This window comes from Tupaia chinensis, unplaced genomic scaffold (assembly GCF_000334495.1).
Source record: "Tupaia chinensis unplaced genomic scaffold, TupChi_1.0 Scaffold000207_1, whole genome shotgun sequence".
In the NCBI taxonomy this organism is placed as follows: Eukaryota; Metazoa; Chordata; class Mammalia; order Scandentia; family Tupaiidae; genus Tupaia; species Tupaia belangeri.
The window spans coordinates 3,789,897-3,802,081 of NW_006159682.1; the positions used below are offsets into that span (position 1 = coordinate 3,789,897).

At 35.6% G+C, this 12,185-nt stretch overlaps 1 protein-coding gene across 4 annotated transcripts in view; it reads left to right on the forward strand.

The window, feature by feature from the left end:
* SPATA6 (spermatogenesis associated 6) overlaps window positions 1–11,505 on the forward strand; it is a 133,218-nt gene extending 121,713 nt beyond the window's left edge. For all 4 annotated transcript variants that reach the window (XM_027771351.1, XM_006147267.1, XM_027771352.1 and 1 more), the window contains 2 exons: window positions 3,416–3,507; window positions 11,262–11,505. In XM_027771351.1, the coding sequence (XP_027627152.1) occupies window positions 3,416–3,507; window positions 11,262–11,442 (273 nt within the window). In that variant the 3' untranslated portion in view covers window positions 11,443–11,505. The remainder of the gene's footprint in view (window positions 1–3,415; window positions 3,508–11,261) is intronic.
* Window positions 11,506–12,185: the final 680 nt, after the last annotated feature.

Sequence of the window (12,185 nt, forward strand, 5' to 3'; positions counted from 1 at the left end):
CTAGAAGTTCCATCTGATTCTTGTTTAAGGTATCCATTTCTTCTTTCAAGTCATTAAAGGACTTCCTCATCTCCTAGAGCTCCTTGTCTCTTTTCTCTTCCATCTCAGTTAATTTGGTCACTACAAATATTCTGAATTCTTTATCAGACATGTCCACAACGTCCATTGTATTGACTGTGGGTGATGTAGGCTTGATGGTTTCCCTTGAAGGAGAGTCTTTTTGTTGGTTGCTCATATTTCTTGAGCCTCTGCGATTGTTCCTAGTCATCAGGTAATCTATATGTTTCTTCCTAACTTATGTAAGGTATCTCTGAATGTTAAAAGTTGTACAGGATTAGAAAATTGATGATTTCTCTTATGGTTGGCCTACCTGTTGTTCACAATTACCATTAACTGTTGCCACTAGCCCTAGATGGCCCAAAGTCCTCCCTGTTTCTAAGGAGTGGTGAGCCTTCAACTGACCTAATAAGCAACACCCCAAGAGCAAAGAAAAACAAAAGAAGGAAATTGTGCAGCATGCAATGCGCACTATTCAAATCACCAAAATTCAAAGAGTCCAATGGTTAGTGGGAAAGGGCCAGAGGATGAGTGACAAGACCAGGTTGGTTGGGCCTGCAGCCTCAGTCTGCCTGGTGTCCGGAACTGCTGGCCGGCTCGATCCGGATTGCAGGTGGGGTGGGGTGGGAGTTTGCCTTAAAGTCTCAGACAACCAACCTGGGGTCCAAAGAGGAGGAACGGTGGGGATGTGTGAAGATTCGGAAGGGTCGGGACTGCAGCCTCAGTCTGCCTGGTGTCCGGAGCTCATAAAGATGTAATTTTAATGAAAATAACCATACAAGAAAATGAGTGAGATTGCAAATACATAGGAACAAAGTTGTCTTATCCAAATGAAACTAAGTTGATAATAATTTAGATTTTTATATATGGAGATTCTATTTGTCTTCCCCATAAAACCTGCTAAGAAAATTTCTCAAAAATATCTTCTATAGCGGGGACTAGCAGTTAGCATAATGGTTATGTTGCTGGACTCCCACATAGTCGACCACGGTTTGAGTCCTGGACCCGGTGGCTTAAACTCACGCCGGGTGCGTGTGCGTGTGTACCCAAGATCTTGGGAGGAGAATGGAGGAGAAGGGATTGCGGTGTGGCCATCCCCCCTGGGGGGTGATTTCTTGCTTTCTATCTCTCTGTCTCTCTCTGTCTGGCGAGCGCATGCGCCCTATAGCAAAAAACTCACCCCCCCAAAAAAAATATCTTCTATAGGGAATTAAAAATATGCACTGGACAATCTAACACAAAAGAAGACTGCAATAGAGATATAGAGGAACAAAAGGGCAGAAAACTAGTAGTAAAGCAGCAGGTGTAACTCTTACGTTATAAGTAGTTACGTAAAATTTAAATGGATTGAGCACTCTAATGAGAAGACAGAGTTTGGCAGAAAGATGAAAATAACATGATCCTACTATATATTGGATCTTTATATTTGAAGGCACAAATACATCGAAAGTACAAGGAAATAAAAAGATAGCTGAACAGTAAGCATAAGGGAGCTGGAGGAACTCAACAAATTCCAGAAGACAAAATAGACTGTAAGAGAAATTTCTGTTGTTACAGAAAGAGAAAACATTTTATAATGATAAGAGAGTCAAGCCATCTGCAAGATAGGACCACTACACATAAATATATGCTCCTAAAAAGAAACTTAAAAAACACAAGAAAAATAATCTGACAGAAAAAAGAAAATAGTAGTAGAGGCTCCTTCAGTGCCTCTCATTCAATGATGGACAGAATAGTCTGATCAGCTAAGAAATGTCTAATTTCTACTTATGCTATGTCATATTTAAAATCTCCAGATTTCAACACATTGCAAAGCCTGCAAAGGAGAAAGACCAATATGCAGTCATTAGCTTATAGTAAAGGGTAACGTTGGTTGCCTCTCTGCTTAAAAACACTATACCAGGGCACTTAGAAGAGATGTGCATGTTTGTAGAATATGTATATGGAGGATGTGTGTGTGTCCTGGATTATAATCTTGAAATCTGAAGAGAACAATCATGGAGATTAGCTAGTCCTTTTTATTTCTTGGGGCAGAAGTCCCCTCCATAATATCCTTGAACTAGATGGTCATTAGTGTTCTACATGAGTAGTTTTAGTGTGTCTGTTCTCGTTCTCTCTTAAGATACCCATTCTGTGTATTTCTTAACTTCACTGTGTCTTTCACAGTCATCACAGGAAATTATGTTCTCTCTGCTGTTATAGAGCATACACTCCACTTCATTGACCTTCCAGACCAGCGAAAAATGAGAATCATCCACCTACATGCTGTTCAAGAAAATGGTCTAACAATAATGAAAGGCTGAAGATAAAAAGATAAAAGGGCAAATATATACTATCCAAGCATTAACAAAAAGAAAGCTATTGTAGCTATATTAATAGTAGACTGAAACAAGCTAAAGGGAAGAAAAAAGCAGTAATAGTTATTTCATAATGATAAACCTAGAAGCTATAACAATTCTAAATTTGTACACACATTTTCCGTGGTGTTTTAAAACTTGCCCTATTTATTGTTCACATTTTTACACTGAATGTTCTTCTCCAAGTTTCATGCAGTCAGCAAAAATTTCAAATCATTTTTTTCATGTCTGTTTTCAGCTAAGTTCTTACCTAAAATCACTGAGGCTCAAATTAATACAAATCCTTGTTTGTGCTTACGAGTTTCTTTTTTACTATCAGTTCTTTCTATTTCTGTTCTTGTTTGACTAAGGAACAAGGGTGTTGGCTAGTAGTTGGAAAGATATTTGATATGAAATTATTGTACATATTAACTTACTATGAATGACATGGTTTACAAAGCTTTCTTTTCAGAATTCTTTTTTTATGCCTTTGTTTGTGTCTATCAGAAGCTGAAAACAGGTTGCCATTCAATAAAGGGTAGCCATATATATTCATTCTAATTACCTTGCCTTTCATTTTTACCTTTTTTGGCTTGTTATTGCCTTCTGACTTATAATAAATCATTTTAAGTCATTTCCTTTTTTATGTCATATGTGCATGTTAGATGCTTCGTCTACATAGTTTACTCAAATACTTATACCTCAGAATGGAGGTACAATCTCTTTGGAGTACATAGAATGATGTGTAAAATATTATTAATTTGCCTATCTTGATCTGTGGCTGTTGATTCAAGAAACATCTACTAAATCCCTAGTCTTTGATAAGCAGTATTAGTAAAAACTATAATAAAACAATATATTTAAAAAGGTAATAAATCCTCATGCTTTGTTTCCTAAGAAATACAAGCATTTAATTTAATTTCTTATAATTGGGGAAGGGAAGAACATTTCCTAAAGAAACATAAAAGTCATTTTGGGGACAATGAAAAAATGAATAAATGATAATCTTTTAAAATTTTCAGGATGAGAGAGACACAGAGAAAGAAGACGAACTGGAACTGAAGAGAGGTCTTTTATACAGAGACTCGGCTTATGACAGTGACCCGGAATATAGGTATCAGTGTGGTTAATATTATATAAAGAGGTCTTTCTTATAGTTGGTATAAAAATAACCTGTTTCTTAATCCTCTAATTTTTTTCCCTGTAGGAAAGACTCCTCAAAAGGAGTCTGTTCAGTAATTTACTTTTTAACTATTTAAATTCATAATAAAATAGTCTCACTTTTGCCTTACAGAAAGTGTTTTGTTTTGTAGAGATTTTTGCTATAGGGTGCTTGTGTTCACTGGGGAGACACACAGAGAAAAAGAGAGAAATCACCTCCCTTCTCTCCTCCCCAGTGGAGATGACCATGACTCAATCCCTTCTCCTTCATTCGCCTCTTGAGATTTTGGGCATGTGCACACACATGCTTGGCATGATTTTCAAGGTGCTGGGACCAAGACTTGAACTGCAATCAGCCATGTGGGAGTCTAGTGCCTTAATCACTATACTACCTGCTGATCTTACCTTACTGAAACTTTTAGTGAAAACAAATATAGTCAATTAATGGTTATGCCTTTCATCCTACTTAAGATTTACTTGGATGTCCTGCAAATCTACATATTTCAGGCATATTGATTCTAATCTAAAGAAACAACTATCCATAATTTTGGACCATGAAAAAAAAAACTTTTTGAATAATATAAGAGCACATTCAGGTTTTCTTGCCTAAAAGTTTAGGAATGTTAGTAATAATAAAATTTTAGCAAGATTGTACTTTCAATTTCCATGAGGACTTTTTTTAAATAATTTTTTTACATTATTTATTTATTTTTTTTAATTTGGAAAGAGACAGAGAGAGAGAAATAAAGGGAAAGTGAGAAAGCAAGCTGCCAGGACTGAGATATGAACCACAGCTGGTCATGTGGGAGTCTAGTACCTTAACTACCACGCTACTTGCCAGCCCCTCATGAAGACTTTTGAAAGCTTTGTGTCAATTCCATGAAATACAGTATTTAAAGCTATAAATGATGGTTTTATGCAGTTAAAGTTCTCTTAATCCTTAAAGCCTATATCACTAATTACTATGTGGCTTTTACCTTCTTGAGATTCTTGAGGAATAGGTATAAGAAAGGTATTCCAAGTATTGGAACCTGTCTTATTGATAACTGGAGTTTCACACTCAATTCCCTGATCTTTTAGCCTGGTTAACTAGGCTGGATTATCTATGAATCTGTGGGGACTTCTTTAGCCTCTTACAGAGAGTACAAGTACGTGTGACCTCCTGTCCCAAAGTTACTCCCCCCTCAGGTAAGAGACAAATTGGGCTTCTTTATAAGGTAGGTTTTATCTTATGGAGGAATTTGGAAGAGAAGCAATCCAAAGAGAAAAAGGAATGGACAGAGAGTACACACTTTGAGGAAGAATATATGTTTTTATCCTTTGTTATTCTTTCTTAAAGCTCTATTTTCCAGATTTTTATATGGGTTAGAATCTCAATTTTGGGTGCTTAACCCATATAATTCTAATTTAGATGAGAAATGAGTAGGGCAAATAAAAGATACGATCTGATGTTCTACCCTTAATATTTCTAATTATTGCCTAGGGTGCATCTTACACATATAGATTTCCACTTCCTACCCCAAAGATTCTATTTTCTGTATACAGACGAGACCTGGACATCTGCATTTTAAGAAATATTGTAGGATGATGCCAATGCAGGTAGTATAAAGATCACATTTTCAAAAGCACTGCTCTATATCTGAAGTTTGCCAAAAACCTCAATTTGGGGTCTTTTTCGGCTCACCAGGCAATGTTAATAGCTGATCTTTTGATCAGTCAGGTTCTTCCTAAGTGAGAGAGTTAGCTGAATATCAGAAAAGTTGTGCTTGCACTTTTTTCTTTCAGATTATAAAATCCTTGCCACTTCTCTTATATACAACATGGACCAGTAGGAAGAAGTGGATAACTTACAGAAGATACTGAAATGGCTAATATATTATTTTACTTTTAGCCCCAAGTCATATTATATACTAGGACAAGTAGATATTCCCATTCTACTTTCCATCTGAAAGATTTGGTGGAAGTCACACTCAAAGTAATCACCTTCTAGGTAGCCCTAAGGTTTCCATCAGCAGAAGTAAAGGAGGAGTTTGGAATCTTGGCTTACTATCATCCCTCTGCTGATGCTCATTGAGACAGAGGTCAAGGGAAGTATTCAGGAATCTCTGGAATGACTGAGGAGCTAAGCTCCTCTCCCCAAAAAGAAGCAACAAAACCAGACAGAATTGTCATAACCAATTACTTCAAAATTCTTATGAATTGACAAAAGGCATATAACAAATTGAGAAGCATTTATCAAGAAAATTTATTGAACCTCATTCAAAAATATACTGAACCTTAGTATGTGGCATTTTAACCTAGAACTTCCATCTCACCCACCACTCCTGAACTTCTGGTGGAACAAAAGTTCTACTGGAGCAGTTGTATGGAAAGACCAACACCTCTGCTGCCAGAGGCACTAGCTTTATACCGAGCAGAGCTTGGAAAATTTCAAGTGCAGGTGCAGTAACATTTCTCATAATGATCCTACTGGCAACAATCAGGAGAGGTTTGAAATCTTCAAAAAAAAATTTTCCCTCTTAATTGCAAGAGTACATGCACTCACTAAAGAGAGACATAGGAGTGGGGTTTGGGGGTTGGGTAAAAGCACCCCACAATGGGGCCTAGTCTCATAAGCATACATAATGCTGTATGTCTAGTCTCAGAACCGAGCCTTAGTGAGCTACTAATTTATGGCTAAATAGGAGGTCATATGAAGGCAAAAAATAAATTCAGAAAAGACTTGTAAATTGGATGAACTTCAAATATATTTCCTAAGTAACACATAGATCCATTCACAGAAAAATGAAGCCTTATAAGATTATTGTATTTGACCACTCATTTTTGGCCACTAATCTATGCTGACCCAGAAGTAGCGTAGGAAGCCGGGCTGTAAAATGGAAACATTGGGGGGGGGGGGGGGGGAGGATCAAGTGATACCAGCAACTGCACAGTGTGAGGGAAATGGAGTCTACAGATCAGTGCAGGCAAGTCACTAAGTAGAAAATCGAAAACAATAACAACACTGGTAGAGAGGTCAGAATCCAGAGTTGCTGGAATAGATATCTAAAATGTCTACTTTTCAACAAAAAAAAAATTTTGGAACATGTAAAGAAAAAGTGTGACCCATATACATGAAACTGAATTATTAGAAATGCCTCTGAGGAAGCCCAGCTATTGGATTCAGCAGACTTCAAAGCAGCTATGCTCAAAGAACTAAAGGAAACCATCTAAAGAATGAAAAGAAAATATAATGATAATGACCCATAAAATAGAAAATATTCGTAAGGAAAAATTATTTTTCGTGTTCTTCTCAGCAAAATATTATCCTGAGGACTCAGTATTTTATCTTACAGTCTGCATATACATTGTGGTTACCAGGCACGAAGTATGGCAGATATTCAGGGCTTTCTACAAGAGCGGAATGGGCAAATAGAGTGCTCGTCCGTCCTCTAGGCATCAGCGTGCTCATGGTTGTCTCATGTCTTCTAGCAACTTCTGAGTGTGAAACTCACTTGAATTAAGTCTCTTATCAAGGAGTTAATAAATGACACTTTACTTGCAATATTTTGAGTTTTGGAAGTTAGGCTGTGGAAATGTAGACTTCCTTCTTACTTCATATTGCTTATCTTCTAGGACGTTTTAGACATTTGCTAATAATCCTGCTAATTCCTAGGGCCCTGGGATGCTCTATCTTCCTTTTAGCACTTTATAAATATATTTAAAATTTCTTTACCTTTCAGGGTATTTAAAATTCTCTACATTTTTGTACATTTCTGGCATCATTATCCTATATGAGCATTGGTCCTAATTGGGCCTGCGGTAGTGCTCCATATAGATGTGAGTTAGCTACAAAAGGAGAAAAATAAGAAAAAAAAATTTTAACTTCTGTTAAGAATACAATTTGCTCTTTTTCTCTTTAGAATTATTTTTTATTTAACTTTATTTATTTAAATTTGACCAGAGAGGGACAGAGTGAAAGTGAGAAAGAATGTGAGAAGGTAAGCTACCAGTTCTAGGACTTGAACTGTGGTTGGCCATGTGGGAATCCAGTGCCCTTAACCACCACGCCACCTGCTGGCCCCTAAGCTGCTCTTTAATGACTGTTACTCCAAATTTTTAGCAACATTCTTTTTTATAGAACTAGCTATTGTTAAAAACTATTTTCTGTTTGCTTACGTATATTTTTCAGAATAGTAATGGTAGGAATGTGCCCAGATAAACTTTTTAAATTTTTAAATTAAACACTTAATACATTTTGAACTTATTAATATACTCAGTGACAAAACATCAGAATTGACATAATCCACTAATTTGAGAGCCAGTCCTTAGTCCTTCCGTGTCTGGAAGTAAATAGATTCTTATATTCTGTTTTCACCTATTCATAGTCTCCAATATTAGGACCATTCTACGTTCATATCTTTTGTTTTGCAATTTAGACATCCATACTAAACCAATTCCCAGTTTTCTCCAGAGAACCACAATACTATTCGTAAAATTTTTCCAGTTTAAATAGAAATAAATCCACTGCCAAATTTTGCCAGATCTAAATCATTAGAATGTCTGTTTGGCCACTTTAGCTATACTTTATCGGACCTTATCAGGCTCACAGTTGATCCCAAAGAGCTTTCTGAAATTTATTTATTCATAGCAAGATGCTGACATTTTACCAGCTTTGAAACTTGGGGAAAAAAAAAATTGTCTAATGGAACCAAAGCAGTAGCAAATCTGTGCCTGGTAACAATAAATATAGTTTGTTGTGATAGTCCTCTGGTTTAAAAACTGAGAAAAATCCACACCATAGTTTTGAACATTAGTAGTGATGTGTGCTAGAAATTCACACTTCAGCTGAGTAGGTTTATTGCACCATTACTAGCCTGGAAACTAAACAGTAATAAAGTTTACGTATGCAGTAAGTTGATGATTGTGGACAACAGAGAGACAGGTACAGATCTATACTTATAAAATGCCAATTAGCACATGGCTTAGTACAAAAAAAAGTGCAAAACAACTAAACAAACAAAACACAACTAGGACTCCTAGAGCAGTGTAAGGAACAAGTGTAAGTGGGAATTCAGGCTGCTTGCAGAGGTATTAGGTACATGCCCAATTTTCCTATTAATGTCCCCCATCATTTGACTCAAATTGTCAAAAGCTTTTTTTAAGTGACAGCAGGAGTTAGACCTGGAGAGAAATTGTATGAAATAAGTTATATTCAATTGGCTAGACAATTTTTTGTGAAAAGCTGATGGATGAGGGTGCTGTTATATCAAAGCAATCACATCAAGGGTTGGCTAAGGCATTATGAAAAATTTTAAAGATCATACTGATAGTATTTGAGATTATTCTAATCACCACTCTGAAACTGAGTGAATGAGTTATGTATGTTAATCATCTTTTAAAATACCTTTAGTGTCCCAGAAACTATATAATTTTCAAAATTATCTAGTATGAGAGTTGTTACCAAATGTAAATAAAATTACTATGATTTAGTAAATATTGCTAGAAAATACAAATTTGAATCCATTTTAGCAAAGCCATTAGAAAATAGACCTATTTGCTATATGGAGTTACATTTTAAAAAAACTTTTATTGTGCAATTTATCAGTTATAACAGAGGAATATATTGAAGGCTTGTGCACCCTACATAATAATGATGATGTAAAATTAATACCTATGTACTCATCATCATAGCTTAAGAACTAGAAAATAACCCATACCTGTGAAGTCACCATATACCCCCACCAATCACATCTTTTTTCCACAGAGAATACTGCTACTATGACTTTTTTATTAATCCTTTTCTTATTCTTCTTTAGAGTTTAATTGTGTAACTTTTCTTGAGCAATAGATTATTTAGTTCTTGTTTTAAACTTTTATAAATGCAATCGTACTTATGAATTGTTTGTAGTTTGCTTTTGCCTAGTCAGTTGATTTTTATCTGTGTTGATGCATATACTTGTAGGTCATTCACTTTGCCTGTTGTGTGCTGTGCTATTTTATATGCATATGCTACAATTAGATTTATCTCTGTTGTAAGGTAGGTAGATATTTAGATCATTTACAGTTCTTAGCTATACAAACAGTATTATTATGGACATATTTGCACATACCTCCTGCACATACTAGGAGAGGAAATAGCAAGCTAAAGTTACATAGTTACTCATACTGGGTCACACCAAACTGTTTTCCAATCTATGAGTATTCTCATTACTGTACATTCTCACTGACACTGTGTCAAACTCTAGGAACGATAGCACAGCCATTCCATGCTTTTTTTCTGTGGTCATTTTTATTGTGCACAGGTGATAGATTGACTGTAGGCTATATAACAAATTATCTTTACAGATCTACAGCTTCAGGGGTTCCTATTTCACAACTGACAATAGAAGTAACATCATGAGATGGATAAGTCAGGGGAAGAAATTGTTTCTGTGAAGTGAGATTCTAAATATACAAGGACAGAGATATTTGTCACATTTAATAACTGTGATACACAGTTTTATATGTCATAAACATCTTACTCTCTAAGAGGACCAAGTGCTCCATAACAAGTATTTCACTTACTCACGTAGGCCAATTATTTATTTTCTAAAAGTACATTCAGACTTCGAAGAAGTGAATATTTTAATTTAAGAAAATATGTTAAATTACAACAAGCTTAGTCTTGGTCTATTTCATTAGCTTCCTGTATGTTTTCTGTCTCTCTTTCCTCCTCCCCCTTAAGATCTTCAAAACTACAGTAGGTCTTCCCTATATTTTAAATTTAGACTTTTCTCCTTGTTTCCATTTTCCATGGATTATATTCAACCTAACTTGCTATACCTTCTTGAGGACAATAGCAGCAGAGCGTAGTCCTAATGGCCTGAGAGCCACAAACATGTATATATAATGATAATCATGTTTTAAAATATATACATTACCCAAAGACCCTATATTATATTCAGAATTACCAACGTGAAGAGATGTTGCCACGTGTAAAGAAAGCTTGCCATGATCTAGTAAATATTACTGGAAGATACAAGGTAGAATCCCATTTTAACAAAGCCATCAGAATATAGAAAGACCTGTTGGTCTCCTCCTCCAGTCTGCCACTTACTAGCAGGGTAGTCTTGGGTAAGTCATTTCACTTTACTGAACCTTAGTTTCCACATCTACCAGCTTCTAAGGATTGTGGTATTTATTGATGAATATGTATAAAGTACCTAGCCTGGTGTCTCATATTTAAGGATATCTGTGTCCAAGGGAAACACTGTGCTATGTACTTCCAAAGTCTCACAATTGTGAAGAGTTAGCTTGAATTCATTTCTAGGGGTGCCTGAGTTTACAGGCTATGTATTCTCCTACTAGCCAGACCCAACATCTGTGCTCTCCTTCTATCACGCTGCATCTGTGTCTGTTCTCTAAATTTATTTTTAACTCTAACACAGAATTTTCATTTTATTGTTGTAATTACATTACACCAGTAGTTCTGCTATTCCGTGTTAGAATGTCTCCCTTTGAAGGCACAGACCTTACTGTATCTTATTTCAGCATCCCAACAAAGTATCACACACCCATAAAGTACTCAGTAATATTTGAGTTATTAGGTCATTGGGAAAGTCATGATGTATTTTTCTGTTTTTCTATGCAAAAAATGTGTCACGACTTTTCCGATGACCCAATATATAGTATTCTCTCTAACTTAGTTTCACTATTGTTTTAAGTCCTTTATATTCTTTCTTACAGCTCCTATCAGCGGCCACGTGGCACTCTCCACTTGGATGATGGTGAATACTGGTCCAACCGGGCAGCCTCTTACAAGGGAAAATCCCACCGACCCATCTTTGAGAACAGCATGGACAAGATGTACAGGAACTTATACAAAAAGGCCTGTAGCTCTGTTTCTCATACACAGGAAAGCTTCTGAGGCCATCCATGATAAACTGTATGAGTGTCTGTGTCAACTTCTCAATGAAAACGTTTGATGTGATCAATATCTGGATTTCTTTTCTTAAAAAATTGAGTACACTAGGTAGATTTAAATAAGTGTATTACTTCAAATGTTAAGTTATCATAGCAAAGCCCTTTTTAAAACTAGTGTCACAGAAGAGTATGCTATGTTCCAAATGTCTAAATTCTGGAACACAATCACAACGTCCATACTGTGACAAGGATTTGTTGTCACATATGTCTGATATAAACATCTTTAAATCCAATAATAGGTTATCTCAGAAATGTCCTTTTGCCTTAATCACTTTCTAATTTTCTTTTCATCTTCTTGACTGATTATCCTATCTGGTAAGATTTGGTTAACATTAACTTCCTTTTCTTGGTAATGAGCAAAAGGATATAATAGAAATTAATTTCCCAAGCTTTTAAACCTTGTTTTAATTAGTACTTTTTTCTCCACCAGAAAAGGCTATTTATGTTTCTTATTTCTTAGCTCATAAGAAATAACTTTCTTCTTAAAGATTATATAATCACTTTATCATTTCTGGAAGAACTACTTAAGTTACCTAGAATGAATAACAACTGGAAACAGCAGTGGCTATGTATCATTAAAAATGTGAATAACTAATTTTTAAACATAGAATTTTTACATGATTTTCCTTATGGCCATAACTTTCAGTACAACCAGACTATGAAAATAATCTTTGTTAGTAAGCTTGT